Source organism: Grus americana, chromosome 1, assembly GCF_028858705.1.
Source record: "Grus americana isolate bGruAme1 chromosome 1, bGruAme1.mat, whole genome shotgun sequence".
In the NCBI taxonomy this organism is placed as follows: Eukaryota; Metazoa; Chordata; class Aves; order Gruiformes; family Gruidae; genus Grus; species Grus americana.
In genome coordinates, this window is record NC_072852.1 from 41,239,959 (window position 1) to 41,260,387 (window position 20,429).

General features: G+C 39.3%; 1 protein-coding gene across 6 annotated transcripts; it reads left to right on the forward strand.

The window, feature by feature from the left end:
- The first annotated feature begins 523 nt into the window (after positions 1-523).
- On the forward strand, positions 524-16,580 carry TMEM19 (transmembrane protein 19). Of its 6 annotated transcripts, none has more exons than XM_054803064.1 (7): positions 524-613; positions 1,552-1,704; positions 8,504-8,617; positions 10,146-10,283; positions 10,608-10,862; positions 11,954-12,163; positions 14,869-16,580. In XM_054803064.1, exons 2-7 carry the CDS (start codon positions 1,575-1,577, stop codon positions 15,030-15,032), a joined length of 1,011 nt encoding a protein of 336 aa, XP_054659039.1. In that variant the 5' UTR covers positions 524-613; positions 1,552-1,574; the 3' UTR covers positions 15,033-16,580. The 6 variants fall into 6 exon arrangements, with proteins under 6 accessions (XP_054659039.1, XP_054658872.1, XP_054658792.1 ...); XM_054802897.1 differs by lacking the exon at positions 524-613 and adding an exon at positions 651-1,254 and having other exon boundaries at positions 1,554-1,692; XM_054802817.1 differs by lacking the exon at positions 524-613 and adding an exon at positions 653-1,254 and having other exon boundaries at positions 1,554-1,704.
- Positions 16,581-20,429: the final 3,849 nt, after the last annotated feature.

Sequence of the window (20,429 nt, forward strand, 5' to 3'; positions counted from 1 at the left end):
GTCTACCTTCCACTGAACAAACATTGAATACATAAATGCTACTTCAAAATTATCTTCTGTCATGCCTAAAGTCTTGTTTGTTTCATAGGGAGCTGCCTCAAAATGAAGGGAAGGGGTTTTTTTCACATCTTTCAGTGCTTTGTTGACAAAGCCTCTGATGTGTGGAATCCTTCTAGTAACTCCTGTTAGCTTCTTTATTTACAGTCAAGTGTTTTCAAAGTACTTCTGGCACGCAGAAGAAAAGCTACCAGGCAGGTTTGGCTTGTTTTCATTCCAACTTAACTTTAGGAAATGTTTCAAGTCTCTTTTGTCTAGTGTTAATGAACTTCACAGTGTTCCAACAAGTTTCAGACCTCGTCCAGATATTCACTGGTACCACTGTCAACCGACTTCATACTTTACACAGTGGTGTCATTCCTGTTTTTATTTCACAAACATTATTTCGCAAATGGGTTTTATATTTAACCAGGGTTTCTGCCTTTGGCACGTACACTGAATGTTTTATTTGAGCCCACCACGGAAAGCACTGATGGCTGCGACGTGCAGGCCAGCCAGAGGCCCGGGAGCCTGCCGGAGGGATATCTGGCTCAGGGGCGGCCGCTTGCCGCAGAGGAGACACGCGTACCGCGCCAGATTTGCGAAAGACAGACCCTGGCTTCGCTGAGGATTATTACTCCAGAGCCCACCGGGGGCTGGGAAGGGCTCGGGATGGGGGGAGCACAGCCGCGGCTCTGTACCGAGGCCTGCGGAGGAGCCATGAGCTCGCAGGCCCACGCACCGGCCTGGCTCTCGGGTGGGGTGTCCCGCGGGAACGCCGCGGCTCGGGGCGGAAGGCACGGCCCTGCCTAACGAGGAGGCCCGCTGGCTCCCCCTTCGGCTGCAACAGCCGCCCCCGGCAGCCGAGCAGCCGCCGCTCCCTGCGGAGAGGCAGGGGAGCCCATGCTGCGGCGACAGGCCACTACCAAGAGGGAAGCAGCGGCTGGCGCAGGGAGGTGGCCTCACCCCAGGACCAGAGAGGAGGAAAGTCTCCACTGAGGGGAAAAGAGCGCGGGCGCCAGGTCGCTGCGGTGGGGAGAGCCCAGCCCGGATGCCGCCGCAGCGCAGGCAGCCCAGGCCGAACCAGGCCGTGGCGCAGAGCACCTCCCCTCTCCCTCCCGCCGATGGAGACGCAGGCGGGGGCAGGCGCTGGTGCAGAGCATGCGTGGAATAGCGGCGGGGAGGGATGGTGGTGGCGCCGGCGGGCCGGGAGAGCAGGTTGGTGCCGGAGCCGGAGCCGAGCGGTGCGAGGAGGGGAGGCAGGGCGGGCGCCTACAGTCACTGAATGCCGAGCAGCTCAGCCCAGCCCCGAGCGGGCGGGGGGCGGCCGCAGCCCCCTCCCCGTGAGCGCCTTGTCGTCGCCTCGCAGCGCCCCGAGGTGCCGAGGGCCAGCGGGGGCGGTGCGGGCCGGGCCGCAGCTCGGGTCGGGCCGGGCGGGAGGAGAAGGAGAAGGAGGAGGAGGAGGAGGAGGAAGCAGCGGTGTTGCTGATACGCTGCGCCTTGTGCTTCCCCGCCAGGTGTTTTCCTTCTGGCTTCCTATGACCTGTTACCAGGAGGATTTCTTCAAAGAGTACTTCAAGATGATGGCGAATATTGTCGTCCTGAACTTGCTCATTTGTATTTCTCTGGCTTTCTGGATCGTGTCCATGACTGCAAGTACGTACTACGGTGAGTCCGAAGTCCGGGGGCTGGGGAGAGGCCGACATGGCACGGCGAGGCCCTCCCCGCCATCCCCTGCAGGCTGGAGACAGAGAATTGGAAGAGGGGTGTGCAGGGCCCCTTCCATCGCTGGAAACCTCAGCCCTGACAGTAGCTGGTAATGGTTCAGAAGGTGTTAACAGCCACCGTACCCTTCTTTGCAGCTCTGCCCAGGGATCCCGTTGAATTTAAAATGTTGGTATCCTTTGTGATTTATCTCCCTGAAAAAAAACAAAAAGGATAAAAATGAAAAAGTGAAAAGAAAGAGCGAGCTGTCAGGGCAAGTAGTGACAGCACGGGAGGAGTGCACGAGCCTTCAAAACAGTTTTAAGAACGCACTTGCAGGCTTTGAACAGGGCGTGTGAGAAGAATTCCTTGGGCAAGGTAGAGAGAAATGTGAAATAGTACAGGAAGAGAGAAATGCATGCATGGAGTCTCTGGCATGGGTGTACAGAGTCAGCTGTGTTCTGCTCAGGCAGGCTGTGTGTTAGTTGTGTGTAGTCGCAGGGATGCTAGTACTTTCTGTGGTCTGTCATTTCAGTTCTAGGACCATTTTTACAGCAAGGTGCAAAAGTGGCAGTACTGCCCTAAGCATCCGTTCAAGCCTACAAGAGTTTAACTGCTTTCCCAGGACAGGTAAAGACCTGTTGTTAAGACCTCGGCCAATTTCATGCAGGAAGAGCTCCTGTGTCATTGCAGTGTTGCTGCAAGCGCCTAGGAATGCACTATGAACACCCTCAAGTGCCTACTGTCACCTTGGATCCAGAAGGAGCTGGAATAAAGAATCCCACCAGTGTCAGATGACTTTTGCAGTGGGAATGGGATGTCTTTGATCAGTGTTTTTCAGTGCTTTAGGTTTTATTAGTATTGGTACAGCATTAAATCTGTGTTGTAGGAGTGGGTTTAAGGAAGTGGGAGGGAGAACTTAAATAATTTCAGCCTGTAAAAGCAATGAAATTCAGTCCTCAACCATAAATATGAAAATACTACAAACATACCTTTATTAATTTGCAGTTTATAGTTCATAGTAATGCTTAAGCACCAGTGACCAAAATGTTGATAAAAGAGAAGTGTTAAACAATCCATAAAAAAACAATGAACGTGTTCTGTCTTAGTCTTAACTACTTACATTTAGTAGTAATTTAGTACCAATACTTTCTTCTTTTTCCCCCCAAGAAAATAAAAAAAGGTCAGTTTAAAAATGACCTTAAAAAGGTGAAAATTCTATGATTAGCAATACCAGACTACAGCACTGGAGAGCTCTTCATACACAGCCAGTGGTGCTTTTTTGAGTTTTTGAGTCAACCCTTGGCTGCAGGACTCCCCTGCACACCTCCTGCAGCATTGAGGCTTTTCAGTACACAGAAGAGAAGTTTTCCTCTTATGAATCTTTGTGCTTGCAATGACAAGTGTTTTACTGTGAAATGTGTTTGTCCTGCTTTGCGCCAGGGAGCCTGTATATCTGCAAAGCTCTAGGTAGTGTCAAGACAAAAGTTCTTGTCAAAAACCATCATGTTTAGCTTTCCAGCAAGAGAAGGCGCTGTGCTGGTGTAAAATCTTTCTTCTGTGAGATTGAGACCTACTTTAATGTCTTGTATTTGTATAGCAGATGTGATAAATAACTTTTGATGATTTTGGCGTTGGTTTTTTTTAGCTCAAAAGTTACATTAACAGCTAGCTTGACTTTTTAAAGGTTCATGGGTCTTTTAAACCAAAACAATCACTTGAAATCTTGCTGAGATAGTCATCAGCTTAAAGTGTATTTTTGAGAGCCTTACATCAAGTTCAAAAGGATTGAAAGGGCTCATGATTTAGAAGGCGGTCATGCCACTTTCACCTGGTCGACTGACTTTCTTGCCATTTTTCTGGTAGTGAAATTCTGTAAGAGTAAGTAGCATAGTTCAGAATATAATCAATAGCTTTCTTGTTTCTGTGACTGCAAAGGTGGAAGACTTTTAAGCTGTAGTATGAAAGAACAATTTCTTCTCAGAAATTCTTCAGTGTTCTTTAAGATGTAATTTTCACATCTTTTGCAGTGAAATTTGTGTCTTGCAATTTAAATCAGAATGAGGTGATAGAATATAAAGGTTGTAAGAATCTTACTGCTAAGGCAGTAATTTGAGTCAGGTAATAATATGCCTTTTAACTGGACAATAACAACTCCTTTATTAACTGCTTTTATTTTCGTAAGTGTTCTGGAATTTTAGAAGGAAACAAATACATTCAGGACATCTATGATAAATTTTCTCCTCCAAAGTAAGTTGCTATGGACACTAGTGCTTTATGGAATGGTGTGGAATTATGACAGCTGAGTGGGATATTGTTTTTCTGTTGTGCAAGCTTGTTTAAATTCAGATCATAGTGACTTGAATGACTAAGCAAAGGGAACAAACTGGAAACTCAAGAAAAAGCATTTTAGAAGGCACTGTAGATATTTTGTTGAGAAAATAGCTTGATTTTTTTTGTTTTCAGTTTTGTTTGTAAAATTAACCTTTTGTAGTTTTGGAAACCAGCATTTTTTGTTTGGGAGTAGCTCAAGTAGTCTGTCTTGGCAGTGTAAGAATTTAAGCAAAGAATATCATTAAAAGCAATCCTTTCTTGTAAAAAGTTTTGGCTTAGACTAGTTTCCAGTTAAATACTTCAAAACATTCTGAGTTGGGTTTATTTTCTGTGTAACAAGGAGGATAACAGGTAAGCCATTTTTGCATAGTTGTAAATACTAGACCTGAAATGACTGACTTCTCTTCAGTTCCCAAAAAGCAGTATACTTTCCAAATACAGAAGCTTTGATGATGTAGATGTTTTTATATGAAAGCAAGGAATCGATGGATTTAAACCATGTAGTGTATTGCATTTGTTAGTGTCGCGGTATAACCCCAGCCGGCAGCTGAGCACCACGTGGCCGCTTGCTCACTCTACCCCATCGGGATGGGGGGAGAGATTTGGAAAAGTTAAAGTGAGAATACTCATGGGTTGAGATAAAGACAGTTTAATAGGTAAAGCAAAAGCCGTGCACACAAGCAAAGCAAAGCAAGGAATTCATTTCCCACTTCCCATGGGCAGGCAGGTGTTCAGCCATCTCCAGGAAAGCAGGGCTGTATCATGCCTAACGGTTACTTGGGAAGACAAATGCCCAGTCCCTCCTCTTCCCCCAGCCTCTTATAAAGTGAGCATGACATCAAATGGTATGGAATATCCCTTTGGTCAGTCTGGATCACCTGTCCTGTCTGTGTCTACTCCCAACTTCTTGTGCACCCCCAGCCATCCCGCTGGCAGGGCAGTGCGAGAAGCAGAAAAGGCCTTCGCTCTGTGTAAGCACTGCTCAGCAGTAACGAAAACATCTCTGTGTTATCAACACTGCTTCCAGCACAAATCCAAAACATGGCTCCATACTAGCTACTATGAAGAAAATTAACCCTCTCAGCTGAAACCAGGACAGTTAGCTCTGTGAGAAAACGAATAAGCTACAATCGAATATTTGAATAGCTGTAACACAGGAAGCTCAGTTTGATTAAATTATGTTAACCAGTAAACAAAGTAAAGAGAAAGCTCAGAGCTGTCTTGTTAATTTTTCCACCCCTAAATTCACATGTACACGTAGCAAATAACGTAAATTCATATTCGGGTGAAATCGCCAGGCAAGACTGAGTAATGTGACAATTCTGTTGCAGTTGCTGTCACAGAACAAAAATCAGTGGAAAGGATTCTCCCGCTATGTGGGGCACATTAACTCACAGAAAAAGAAGGGTATCTCCTAGCGTAAATACCTATCTTCAGTCTGTCCTGACTATACCATGCCACAAAGAAAATAGCTTCTCATGCAACAAGAAATTCTCTTGTCACTAAATCTGTTTGATTGTGCTGTTCTAGATAAAACTAAGAAAAGATAACAAGGAGGACACGGAAGTGGAAAACTATTAGTCTAGAGAATTCTCAGAGAAGAAAAAATTTCTGAGAGTAAATATGAGTTACAAGACATGGAATTGTTGGATGCAGCTTGCTTTTCAACAAGTTGCTGCAACGCTCCAGACCAAAGTGTGGAGTTAGTTGTCTGTAGTGCTGCCAAGTTGGGAGGAGGCTGTGCGTGCATGCACGTGTGGCGGAGAGGGACTGTGCAAAGCAAAGAATAAGAGGTCTGAATCATCTGTGATTCTTCACTAAGCCAAATTTTCTGTAGAAGCAGATAGGACAAGGAGGACTGCATTAGATAACTTCAGGCTCACTTGAAGATAAATATTCAGGTGGAAACCAGACTATATAACACCTGACTTGTATGTCACGTAGCTACCTTTCCTTAAATACAAAATCCATAGTGTATATTATTCTTTATTAAAAATTATGATTTGGAGAACACAATGGCTTACTGAAATAAGCTTAATTTTTCTAATGTTCCTAAGTTTCCTTTGAATGCTTCTCGGGCTAGCTCTTTTGGTGAAAAATTTAGTGTTAAAAAAGTCATAAGAACGTCCATTGCAAGAATAATGGATGTGTTCTTAGGTCCTGAGGAATGTAAGTTCTGCCTGTTGAGGAGATACGCTCCTGTAGTGGAGAGAGGGACCCCAGAGCTTGGTTACCAAGGATAAAGGCAATCAGATGGTAATGCAGGAAAAGATGATGAGAAGAACAGAGAGCAGCAGGGCAAATATATACGTTTTACACCAAAGCTGTCTATAATTAATGTACTGCATGACTGAAGGGGTCAGTAGCTTGGTTCAGTACAGGCAGGTAATCAGGGGAGAATTACACTATCCAGGTTACTTAATATTTTCTCATTTTTTTGGAAGTGAAACACCTTTCACTCCATCAAAAAAGCAATAGGTTGATAGAAGTTGTAAAATCATGGTGTGTCTCTGCTATGAGTACTGCATGCACTGGCAGTCATCCCATTTCAAAATGCCCATAGTAGAATTAGGAAGCAATAGTGAAGACAGCAAGGATGATCAGAGCAGGTACCAGCATCCGTTTGAAGAGGATTTAAATAGATAAGGATATTTTAGTGTAGAAAGGGGACATCTATATAGGTCATGAATGGCAGGAAGAATGGGAATAGGAAATTATTATTCAGTTGGGCATAAAATTTAGGAGATGCCAAATGAAACTTGAGGCAGCAGGATCTTTGTTGTTCGGCTTTTTGAAAGGCCGTTTTCAGTGCATCTTAAACCAGAATTCAGTTCTGTGGGTGGCTGTGGAGATGAAAATTATAACTGTTTTTAAAAATGGATTGAGCAAATATACAGGGGATTTTAGGAATGCCAACATAAAAGTTCCCAATAAAACAAGGAAGATCAGTGTTTATCTGTTCCTCATACTCTTCCCTTCGGCATGTGCAGGTCACCACTGCCAGGTGGGATTCTGAGTTAGCCAGGTGCTTGGCTTGATGCAGTTTGGAAGTTCTTGTATTTTTAACCAAGTGTAGTGTGGAAACAATCAGAATGTTTTAGATAGCAACGAAAGAGGAATATTTCTTTTTAAAAACAATAAAGGAAGGCCAAGCATCTAAACTTCCTTTCTTGCATCAGTGTAAATTATCAGTAATGATGTGATTATACTGCTGATTTGTTCACAGATGAGCAGAAGGACAAAATCAGTGTATAAAATAAATATATATATGAACTGCAGGGCTTCTTGCTAGTTTTATTAGATGACATCAAGTATCACTGTAGCTCAACTAAGCACTTAAATGTATTACAGAATATGTAAGTTTTCCAAACTGGAATGAAAAGGATATGGTAGTATTATTAAAGCTATAGAAACACAGCCATTAGCTGGCTTATAGGCATGCTGATGTCTTCTCTCCACATAGACATGAAACTACTTCTGAAGTCTTCTGTCAGCCAAGTAGCAGCAGTCCTTTTATCAACATTATGCTATCAATTGGAATTTTGCATTGATAACAAAGTGACAATATTAGGCACATCCTAGGAATAATTCACAATACATAGATGATGAAAAAAGGGATGAAAAAGTTGCTTTTTTTTTTTATAGCCAAGAGCTACCAAGCTAAAGCTTTTAATAAACAAGAATGAGTTTTCCTAAAAACACTGGTATTTGGGATGGCTTGAAAAAACAAGGTAAAGCTTTCCTTCTGTTACAATGCTAAAAACCATTAGTGACTATAGACAGTGTTGTTCATTCCCTTTATTGTTGGCATCTTTTCTGAAACTTAATAAATTTAGATTTGTTTCTATAGTTACCAGTGAGTCAGTCATAACTTGATCTATGAGGGAAGGTCTTGCACTAATTTATTAAAGTTGCTTTGCAGTCTCTTTACATGAGAGGAATGCTAATGTTTTGTTAACTGGAATTTTAGTTTGAATTTTATTCATATTTGAAACTGAATTCTACATACCTTACTGTGGCTGTATAGTCTTTTTTTTTCTAAAATATGAACTTATCTGTTCTATCCAAATCAGGTTTCAGATGATGTTAACGTTTTGAGTGTTAATTTTTGGAGTTTATAAATCCCTTTTAGAATGGAAAATATCACCATGTTTATTTCTTGTCACATTTGCTGGTTTTTGATAATTCATTTTAGTTCATGTAATGTATTTTCTTTTCCCTGTGAAAGCTGAATATAAAAATTGAGTAAATAATTGCAGATATTTTGGTCTTCTGTTCATAAGAATATGTTTCTTCTGAAGGATAAAAAGTTTTAATCTCTATTAAGATCAGATTTAAAATATGTACTAGAAGTTGATGACTTTTCAGATATAAAGGCATTAAAAAGGCTTATAAGGATCATCTGTAACACTTTGATTTGATTTGTCAGGTACTTTACGACCCATTTCTCCCTGGCGCTGGCTTTTTTCAATCTTGGCTCCACTACTGATTGCAACACAGGGTTTTAAGAAGAAGAGTCTGGATCACAGTGGTGCATTGGGAGGTATGTTTTTCTGAGACTATCAAGCTAAACATTTAGTAAACTGAATTAAGGTCTTTTTTATTGTACGTAATATTCTTTTAAGACTTTCCTACCTAGTTCTATTGTAATAAAAGTATAAATGTAAGCATGCATACTTGAATTCATACTGATTTTTTTTCTCATGCCTGTTTAAGTAGTCAAGTTAACTTTTGCTGCTGTTTGTAATTCATTTGATTAATATTGTCATTAGATTTATGTAAACCTAGAAGATTATTTTAAACTTCAGTACAATATGCAGTTAAATCACGTTTTGCTTTAACATATAGATGGATTCACATAGGGATGATGAAATGGCAGAGGCAGTGGTAAAGAAATACCATAAACCTGACCCATGTCAGCAGCTTACCTGCCTGCTAGGAAACCGGTAAAGATAACGTGGTTCTCCTTACTGTAATCCGAGCAGTTCCTGGCATTTTTTCCCTCCCAAAAATAAGAAGAAAATTGAATCTGTACTTCAAGAAAATGACCATTTTAACAAAGTTTTTCTTGACCATGTGAGAAAAACTCCAATGTAGTGTACAGTTGTTTTTGTTGAAGTCTGATGCAAGATTTCTGGGGGAGGTGATTTACCCTTGTCTTGTGACATTGACTTGATGGTCAATGGAAAGAAACAGGACCTCAAATAAGTTTCTCCCATGTTATCCATTTTGCAAATCCTGTTCTGTCTGTGAGCTAAGGGGAGCATTTTCTAAATTAAAAAAAAAAACATCTTTTCTGCTGCGTTTTTACCTCTTAACAGCTCTACTAGCCAGCTTATATTGGCATTTACTTTAAGTGCAGCCAGTTTTCTTTCAGTCATGAAGACTTGTAATCTCATGGCAGGCAGTGAGAATTAGACCTCCCCTCTGATGGAAGAGATAAAAAAGAAGCGCATCTAGGAGCTCGCATACTGAAGAGAATTACAGAAAGAAAAAGATGGCATAAAAATCGAAAACAAAAAGAAAATGAAGAACAGAAGGGAGAAGTAGCAGCTGTTAAGATATGGAGGAGAGTTATCTAGGTTATCTTAGAGACCTTGGGGAAGGGATTTGATTCCCAAACTGAAGATAAACTTGCTCTAGAGACACAGCCACAGCTGTATATGTGCTTCTTATACAAATAATCATATCCTTCAGGCAGGGTACTTACATTTCAATTAGATATCCTTCTTTTTTTTTTATTGCTCTGCCTTTTATTTTTGCACAATATTACTCATTTGTGGCAAGAGAAGGTCTTAAAAATCACACATTTTAGCAGTAGCAATAAAATAAGCAATTTAGCAATAAAATTTTAAGAGAAAATGATAAAGATAACTATTGTTTTTTCAGCCAAGATGTCTCTGGAATTCTCATACAGGTATTGGGCGCTTCTGTAATTCTCTTATTGTGCGATTGTCCTAGGTTTATCATGAAGATACTCTTCATATTCAAGAGATTCAAAATACTTAATTGCTTTACAAAGCAGGCATTGTTACATGAAGGAACTTTCTATACTTTTTTTTCCTTCATAGGACTGGTGGTTGGATTTATCCTTACAGTTGCAAATTACAGTTTCTTCACTTCTTTGCTTGTATTTTTTGTTACTTCTTCAAAACTTACTAAATGGAAAAAAGATAGAAAGAAGCAAATAGATTCAGAATACAAAGAAGGTAAGCCGTAACATTTTCATTCTTTCTGATCCCTTGTGGAGAGTAAGTACTGTGTGTTCCTCTTCTTTTCAAAGGGACAGATGAGATGTAACATCCAGAGTAGGGAACACTGTTGTTGTGCCTCCCCTTGACCCCCATCCCTATGAACATTAGCAACCAACTTTGCTTTTGGTTCTGTTCTATTTAATAAATTGTTACCTTGTTTCTGTTTTGAAAGTGTGTCTCTTAAATTTAAAAACTTTATATATATTTTGCTTTTGTCTCATGCTGTTGCCTGTCAAGATATTTTGCCCGAATACTGAAATTTAGTTTTTGTCACTTTAGGCGGACAGAGGAATTGGGTGCAAGTATTCTGTAACGGTGGTGTTCCTACTGAGCTCGCCATCTTATATATGATAGAAAATGGACCAGGTGAAATTCCAGTCGACTTTTCGAAGCAATACACAGCATCGTGGATGTGCTTATCCCTTTTGGGAGCTTTGGCATGCTCTGCTGGTGATACATGGGCTTCAGAGATTGGTACCGTTATGAGTAAAAGCCAGCCAAGGTTAATAACAACCTGGGAAAAGGTTCCAGTAGGTAAGGTGTTATCTGTTCTACATGTTCTTAATATTTTGCTGATCCGTTTTGAATTATGCATCCAACTTGGAAAGTTCCAAAAGGAAAAAAAAAAAAAACAACCACCCAGAAAAACAAACATCACAAATCTGGGACAGCAGGAATGCATTTTCTGAAATGGAATATACTTAGTTGTGTTTCTGCTGCATCTTGTTGGTGAGACGCACCAACATAGCATTCAGGGAGCTAAAATCCTTCTTAGTGAATGCTGTCACTTACCATCTCTGGCTCTATTAAAAGTGTTTATATTGCCAATAATATAAATAATACAAGTTATCAACTGAATTTTTCAGACAAATTTTTAATCAGTAGAATATATATATCCAATACAGACACTACAAAAGAATTCACTTCTTACCCAAATTGCTCATTTCCTTTAATATCTTACCAAGAGTAAGATATTATTCTGTCTGTCAAACCTTGTCTACACAGTGGATGACATTGCTACCTTAAAGCAGCGTGTCTTTTTTTGAGTCTTGCTGACATGTTGATCTGAATTTTAGATCTTGTGGGATAGGATTTAAATGCATGGGCATTTTTTTTTCTCTTTATAAGCATTCTTCAGATTTTTATTCAGTAAGCTGTCAAACTTCTTCCTTTCTATGGCTTTTGTTCTTTCTTTTAAATACGGTGATGAAATATGTCTTGGTATACCTATTCTGAAAGAGGCATTGCTTTAATAACATGCACATCTCAAGCTCTGTATTTTTTGGTGCAAATCTCTTTTTCCTGTCCCACCACATGCATCTTACAGCAAATAAATACCAGATTACAATGAGAGGTGTCCTATCTGTTTTTATTTAATTTAATACTAGTGAATATTTCTAGATAACTAGCCTTAGAGACAGGAAGAGTAATAGGATATAATGGTACAGGTTAAGCTTCTCAGCAGCATAAAGAGAATTGTAAATGAAAGCTGTGGTAGCAGCAGCCTTGTGGATATAAGGGGGAAGATCACTATGAACAGAGTTTTGATTTCATATAAAACATTGGAACAAATATAAGTCTTTTAAGAAAAAGTTTGTAAATCAGCTTGGTTTTGTTTGTTTTAGGTACTAATGGAGCAATTACTTTAGTGGGCCTGCTCTCAAGTTTGCTTGGGGGCATGGCAGTAGGTGTAGCCTACTTCATAACGCAACTCATTTTCGTGACTGATCTGGAAATATCTGCTCCGCAATGGCCCATTATTGTGTTTGGCGCAGCAGCTGGCTTACTGGGATCAATTGTTGATTCATATTTGGGAGCTACAATGCAATACAGCGGTAAGATACTGCTCTTTTTTTTTTTTTTTTTTTTTTTCCTTTTTTTTTCCCCTCTCCTAATGTGACCTAAAAATCGACTTGCATTTCAAGAAGGGCTGAGGACATGGTTTTTAAATGGAAAAAATACAGAATTAGCAACACAAAGGACAAAGGGAGCCAAAGTGGTGGACATGATAATGAAAACAAGAGCAAGGGCAGTTGGTCCTTTTCCACATTTTGTTTTGCTTGTCTTACGTTACTGTCTTGTTGATGACTGAAAGAGACCAGAGATCTCCAACATGTTACCTTGGAAAAAGCAATTGCTGCCCTCTCCTTTTCTATGTATCTATTTATGGTAACATTTTATAAGAGAAAATGTCAGCTTAATTTTATCCATTTACTCAGATTAAGTTGTCACTGCAGAAGCTCCATTTCTAACTCTGAAGAATTAGCAGTAGTCTGAGCTTTAAGTATTAAATAAGAAGAGCTCCAGGAAAATGTGCGCAATATTTTATGTTGTGTTTTTTCACCACTTAATAGAGTACTGTTTCCTATAAGTTAAGCTTATCACAAGCTAGCTGTGACTTTTTAAAAATTGACCTTTTTTTTTTTTCTTTAAAGATTGTTGGCTGACTGCTGCTAAATAATTTCAGTATTTATTTACTCGCTGTCTTTAAGTATCATTGTCTGTGAATAAACACTACAACAAACCTTTTGGCTAAAATGTAAACTTACCATATGTTTAAAAATTGCTTAAAGACCTTATCTGATGCTGTTCGGTTTAACAGCCGGTTTACAGAGAGAACTTAAGGTTTCAGATTTTGTTGTCAGTATACTTATTTGTTGGAAGTCAAGGTTTGAATGTGCAGATGAGCTTCCTGAGAGATACAAGTCCTTTAAATCTACCATCAGAGTGAGACCTGCGAATTGTTGTTGATGCTGTGGGTTTGACTTTCCAGCAGTTTTTATGCTGTATTCTTTATAGTTCCAGGGAAGTCCCAAATCTAATGGAGTGTTTAACCATTTAAGGAATTTTTAGACACAATACTTCCGTACTAAAGAGGAAACACTTAAGCACTCAGGCAATATTTCATGCTCCTAATGAGGCAGATGCATTAAGAGAGTATGGTAAACTGAGCTAATACATGCCTGCATTTATCGGCATCTATTTCTTCTTCACTTCAGATATTTTTCCATGCTCAGCAACTTTGCTAGCTGTAGCAGGGACAAGTATGCAAGTTCCACAATTTCTTTTACATATACCCACTCCAGCAATGCTTATGAATACTATATACACATTATACTACAGTATATATGCTGTGATATAGGTGGTATAGTGCTGCTCATGTGGTGTGCACTGTTAGGTTTTGTGTCCCTCTTTAACCCACTTTTCCAATCCCTAGTCAATGTGGTCTCATAAGAAATACTCCCATCCCTCTACAGCATCTTGAAAAAACAATAAATAATTATGGCAGTGGTAATAAAGAATTGTGTCTTTTTTGAAAATATTATGCTACGACTACTTATTGCTTCTGTGAGTGTCTTTCCTGTTGGTAATCTTCCTAGATTTGGTTTATGCAATAGTCTGAATCTATGCTTTGTGTGCATTTGAGGTATGCATTTATAAAAAGTATTCCCAGTTTTTCTTTCAAGAAAACTTAAGACTTTCTAAAACATAGCAAGTGCTAAGAGTTAAACTATTAGGCTTTGAAGTTTTATTTTTCTGTAGCTCTTTTGCATTACCCAAAGCTAGGTTTAAATGTATGATTCAAAGCTAACAGTAATACCAGCTACACACCTGCCAAGCAGGTTTGTGGTGTGGGGTTTTTTTTAAGTTTTGTCTGAGGTGCTGAAAATTTTTTTTGTTCTAAAGCAGCAGGTCAGAATGAAATTTCCATGTTGTGGGTATTAGCAGATATTCAAATCTACAGAGAAAAATAACGTTAACAGAAAATGAACTGATTTGTTTTGGAATGTTTCTTCATGTCAGCCTTAAATGTGTGCATGTGCATGTACACTATAGTGTGATTTAGCATAAAAATCAAGCATACTAGAGTTTTAGGCTTTTATTAGCATATACAATAATGCAGCTGGACAAAACAGGGTAACGGTGTGTGTACAGTAGCAGCTAATGAAACACAGTGCTGGAGTACTGATAATACAGAGGTAGAGCAAGAAATGTCTTAAGTACTAGGAAAAAAATTCAGCTGCTGGTAGTACAAAACTGCTGTGTAAATAGAAATGATGAATTCAGCCTCTGTAAGGAGCTTGTTTTCTGTCAGATCAAGTAATAATGTTATTTCCATAATTTTCCTTTGAAAACTAATAAATCTTCTTGACAAGGAAATGCATGTTGCTAATCAGTTGTTTCTGTTCTGTTCAAACCAGCATCCTTTGCCTTAGAATGGCTCTTGGAATACTTTTTGCCTTTTCTGATTTAGCTTGTTTCATTCCTTTCTTTGCTATGAAACTACATAAAGAGAGAAGCAGACCTGACAGAAATGTAACTTTTCAAAAGAAGTAACTTCTAACGTAAAGTATTGCATTTATATTCCATTCTTTGGAGCTACCAGATTAAACTAACTGTAATTTAGTCTGTTGATGTCTTTTCTTACAAAGGTTTAACACTGTAATGGTAAACTAAATTTAGGAAGTTGCATACACGTGGTTACTAAGCTTCTTTTCAGCTTGGTTGCATTAGTAAAGTGAAGTCTTTCTTTTCCCAGGTTTTGACCAGAATATTGGCATGGTTGTCAACCACCAAACAAAAGACTCCAAGCACATATCTGGAAAGCCTATATTGGACAACAACGCAGTAAATCTTTTTTCTTCTATAATCATTGCTTTGGTGCTTCCAGGTGTGGCGTGGTGTTTCTGGCCCAGGGGTTGAAATGGTTTAAGATTTTCTGCATGTTATTCAGTTACTCAAAAACTTTGAAGAGTTCTCTTTGAACTCTCTTGAAGAGAGGGATCGGAAACTTTCAGAGAGCCAAAGGACTTTCCATCTTAACTTATTAAGGCTGTAAGTGTCACATGGCAATTGGCATCTGTCAGAGCAAGGAAGGGGTTTTGTCAACGTGCTCTTGCTGCTCTTCACATGGATGTAGATCATTGCCAAGTGAGGTGAAGCACTTCATTTATCCTCACGGACCTGAAAGGTTGGCATCTAGGTTCTCTCCAGTCCCCAGCATCTGGAAGGGCAAGAAGCTGGAAATAGAAGTCTAATCTACGTCAATCAGTGTGATGGAGCATTGTGGCTATTGTCCAAGCCAGACGCAAAGTATGATACAACTTTATATAGGCAGCAGTAACATAGGTGAAATGGATTCTGGTATTTCCCATAGTCTACAGTATGTAAGGTTTTATGGAAATACTTTTTTTTGAGTGGGGAGAAGAGAGAAATAAGCCTTGTTGCCTATTCTGTATCCTGATACTATCTCCACTTCCCTGAGAACAGGGTTGGTAAAAGTGATGTTACTACATAATGTTTGAAGCAAAAGACTAAATTTAAAATAAAACCTCACTATTTTTTCCAGTAAGAATAATAAATTTGTCTGTGCTTTTTTGGCATCTTTATTTCAAAACTAATGATATTTATGAAGATTGTCAATACTGTGGTACTTATTAAATTATCTAAAATTAAAAATTATAGTTGTGAATTCACATTCATCTCTTTAGAAATAGAACATTTTTTCTGTAAGCATAGAATTATTCCATAATTGTTCCAAACGATACTTTTTGGTTCTTCCTCAGCAGTGGAAGGGTTTCCCATTTTGTTTGGGGTTGCTGTTCAGAGATGATGGCCTAAACCAAAGAAGTTACAGAGGTCATCCTCGTAGTGAACGGTGAAAGTTTCGCTTACAAAGCGTTTTGAACCCGGAATTTAATTTCTGGTGCTCAGGATCCTATGTTAGGTGATTCCATCCTCCATCGTTAATTTATGAAAGAGGTGGGAGTAATTTAGCCAGCACAGATTGTATTTAAACCTTAGAGATACCCTCGTAATAACTGTCATTGCCAACATTCGGAAGGCAGAGCTCGTACTAGTAACTTACAAAGCTTTTTCTTTTTAGAGATAGGTGAGTATTTTGTATTAACATCTGATTTTTTTTATGAATGTCTTATGTATGTTGCGTGTCTTAATTCACTTGAATTGTGTATTGTGTCACCTTTTATGGTAGTATTCAAAAATTTTAACACCTTCGTGTTGAGTTTACTCTTTTGAAATCTAGTTTATATAAATCTGGAATTTATCACTGGAACTCGTTTGCTGTATTATCCAATTATAAAGATGAGATTTCAAACTAGTGAAAGCTTTCTGAAAAGAACAAATTGTGTGGCTACTGTATGTTCCTGTGGAAAGGCACAAAATTATAAAAGGAATATATGCACTTAAACTGTAACAATAAACACTTGAGTTTTTTATGTGTTGTTGGAATTATGTTGCTTCGAAATAAGCGCTATATTAATTGTCTTTTAAGATTTTATTAATACTGTTGTCATTTCTAGACTTAAGAAAGACACCATTTTTGTAAGATACTTTTTCTTTCAATTAAATGCCTTATTTTTGTATTCTTTTGATTCCTAAACCAAAGTATACTTTTGAACACTGAAGAAGACCTGGCCAGCTTTTTGCTACTGTTTAATATGGATCTCATCTTAAAAAAACAGCTTGCCATAGTGAGAAGACATCTGTGATTTTAAATTTGTAGCAGCATGAAATACTTTGATCTGTTTTCATTGAATGAATGTGATCTGAGTGAACTCCTGCAGGTAGGGCTTTCAAAGGCCGTTATTCAGAATTTTTTCTTTCTCATGTCTCAGTGATGACACTGAGTTGCTTTTGAAATTCCTGCTCATAAATCTCCAGTACTTAGAGTTCAAGTGTGCTCAGATCTTTCTCAAAATGATAGTGTTAACTCTGAGTATATTATATTGAGTGGGGTATAGCTTATGCAAACTTTTTTTACATTTAATTATTTAGTAGCCACAAAAATGTTAGCTTGGGGAGGAGTAGGGGTACAAGGACGAAGTTACAGTATGTGATAAACTGCCTGTAAATTGGTGTGTGTCACTAAGCAGTTACTGAGCTCAGAAAGGAGCAGGCATGGATACCACCTATCCATGTGCTACTTGGAGAGACAGAAGATGCAACAGTTAAGATAAAAACAAGGAAAATGATAGATTTGAAGGTGCAAAGGAGGTCACTGCAGTAAGCGAATTTAATTCCATTCTTTAAAAACTCAACTATTTTGCCTCAGAGCCATCGGTACCCTTAATATATGAGATAAGTGTCACTATTTTCCTTTAGTATTGAAGTGGCACCAGTATTTTCACAGTACCAAGAGGATAAGAGGTTCCAGTTGTGAAGGACTGGTCCTTGGCTTGAGTTTTAGATGTGTTAGAAGTTCAAGTAAAATTGCGATTATGAGATAATTGTATATAAGAAATCTTGAGCCAGATCTCACTTAGAGATTTTGATCCTGAGTGTTGAAGTATACTAGTATCGGAGTCACCAATATTCAGTTATTTTTTTTATATTTCTATTTTGTTGTTACAACTATGTAGATTGTCTTGGGTCTGGCCATGGTGCTGTGGAGTGGGCCATCATTGCAGATGTAAAGCGTGGTTCCCTGGTACAACAAAATAAAGTGGTATAAGAAATGCTGGGGATATACTGCCTCTTTTGGGCATTAAGGATTAGCTGATGTTGAGACGACTGACTTTGACAAGAAAGGACTGAAACATCTTGAAATACTATTGGTATTTTACAGAACCTGACTTGGGCACTGGATTAATGTGGCAATAAATTGATATTCACATTAAAATCTGTTAGGATTGGGTGTCTCACATTTGTAAATAGGATTTGTTTTCCTGTGTTTCCCCCTGCAGTGCTTTGGTCCTCACTCAGCCTTTTTTAAAATTTCATTATCCAGCATCTTAAATTGCAATAAGTCACTCTTCTTCAAGCAGGAGTTAAGCTGTTTTACAGAAAGTTTATTCACTTAAAGCTTTGTAGGTACATTACATTCTCTGCTTCTGGCTATTGCCATAACTGGATAATAACTCTCAATTTAAAGACTGCTTCTTTTGGGGGATGGGGTGCAGCTCTCACAATTATGGGCCTGTTGTAATGCGTAAATAAGAGCGGGTACATGAATTCACTCAGACTATGTAGATCCCTGCAGCGCTCCCAAGCCTGCAGCCACCTTCAGTAAGTATTAATGCAAGTCCCAAATGAAGATGAGATATGGGAATGTGAAAATAGAGCTGCAAGGTAAATGGCAGCCTGTACTTGGGTACTCCCAAGTCTGTAAAACTTGAGTCGGAGTAAAGAAATGCCACTGGGAGAGCATTTATTCAGTAGCTTTTCTACAACTTTGATCCCCCAGGAGAAAATGGGTCAATTTTATTATCTTGCCACTACAACCATGAACTGAATCATAGAACAGCCCAGGTTGGAAGGAACTTCAAAAGATCATCTGGTCCAATCTTTTGTGGTAAAGGGAGCCCAGATTACATTAGCATCCTGTCCAATTGCATCTTGAAAACCTGGTGAGGGAGACTCTATCACATCCCTAAATGTCAGGGTTTTCTTGAAACACAGTAAGGCAGATGCACAGGAAAGCAGAAGACCACGGTTATCTGAGTTCTGACTGGGAAACCTGCCATGTGACTGACTGTTAATATGAAGTAGTAATGTCATGTATGTTATCACTTTGAAATTATCTGCTCTGTGCTGCTCTCGGTTCTCTCATCTTAGAGCAGGGACAAGTGCCGATTCCTAATCTGTGTGGTTGAGTGAAGAAGAAAAGACTGGGTTTAGCTGAAATATGGAGGAACCAGTCTGATCCATGTTGAGGAAAGGGGTTTTGGAATGGGGAATACCTCCAATCCAGAAACAACTACCAGTTTTGGGGGAGCTACCTGGTTGGACTTGCAGAGCCACCTGTGAAGCTCTGTATACCTTGTTTGCACCTCGTTCTCCAGGTGGCTGCTTTTTTTGTGGCTTTGTTCATGCAAGCACAAAGCAGAATTAAACACCGCGATGTGATCACCATCCATGTTGGACTTGGAGGTTCAAACCCACACCACTAGCAAGGATGACAGCAGTTTAGAAAAAGATGGATGCATTCTGCAGTCAGAGGAAATGTCAGTAGCAAGCAAGCAAGTGGTAAGAAAAATCTTCTGGCGTTTATTTGTTAATATCCTCTAATAACTTCAGTAATTAGTTTTGTAACGCCTTTGCAAACGCAGCCCCAGTTGCAAAGCTAAGAAGGTAGAAGGACATTGCATAAACTCATGTTGGCCCTAAGAAGTGACATTGTGTACATAAGGCAAGAGTAAACACTGCATGAACTTGGTACAAAGGCTGAGCTCTGCACCCAACCTCGTGGTTCTGCAAACTGTAGAGAATACGCCGTTCCTAATTCTCTCTTTCAATTAACCCAGTTACAGGCTTCATGCAAGCTCTTGGGTTCCCAACATCTTCATTTGGATAAATACATCAATCATCCTCTACCCTTACAACCCAGCACAGCTATACGTTTATAAAAGCATTAAAATCCCCATGAAACAGCCCAGATCACTGCTTCTTTATTGGTACTGGGCTGGTATCAATCGTGGTGGTGAAAATAGAGGTGGTGTTTCTTGCTGCAGTGACTTCTGTGGAATTCAGCCCAATACTAGAAAAGCAATGACCTCTGTTATCTTGATTTTTTTGTTACTATTCCTCATTAATCTTGATATTTCATTATTCCATTTGTTGAATTCCTAAGTCCTGAAATCATTCCACTGTTGAAAGCTGCTAAAACCAGACGCTCCTCCACAGCAATGGCAGTTTCAGTCTGCCTTAAGCTGCCAAATGCCTCTGGTTATAGTGTTGCCCATATATATTCATCATCTCATTGCACTAAGTGTCTCCTCCCAATATAATTTCAAATTAAAAAGTGAAAGGAACTGATTCATGATGCATTGGGATAAGAAGCATGAGTATAATTCACCTCTGGAATTCTGAAAACCCTATGTCTTTGGTAGGGGCCAAAAGACAAAGGAGAAATGGGTGTTGGTGTGGGACATTGCACTCAGGTGTCTGCCCGAGAGGCTCTGTAGTTAACTTAACCTGTGCAAAGCTATGCCAGAAAAAAAACCCAACACAACCAACCCTAAAAACTGCCTGAAGTCATTATCACAAGACCAAATGGAACCGTAATTTAATTTATTGTACATTAGAGTTTGAAGTTAAACGAAGAAAAATAGTCTCACACTGGGTCACCTGTAGATTTAT

Excerpts from the sequence above, each read along its gene's own strand:
- TMEM19 (XM_054802648.1), top strand. The coding sequence starts at position 1,322 with ATGCCGAGCAGCTCAGCCCAGCCCCGAGCGGGCGGGGGGCGGCCGCAG. Across the intron at positions 8,618-10,145 it reads TCACAGTGGTGCATTGGGAG|GACTGGTGGTTGGATTTATC; the intron begins GTATGTTTTTCT and ends TTTCCTTCATAG. Across the intron at positions 10,863-11,953 it reads CTGGGAAAAGGTTCCAGTAG|GTACTAATGGAGCAATTACT; the intron begins GTAAGGTGTTAT and ends TGTTTGTTTTAG.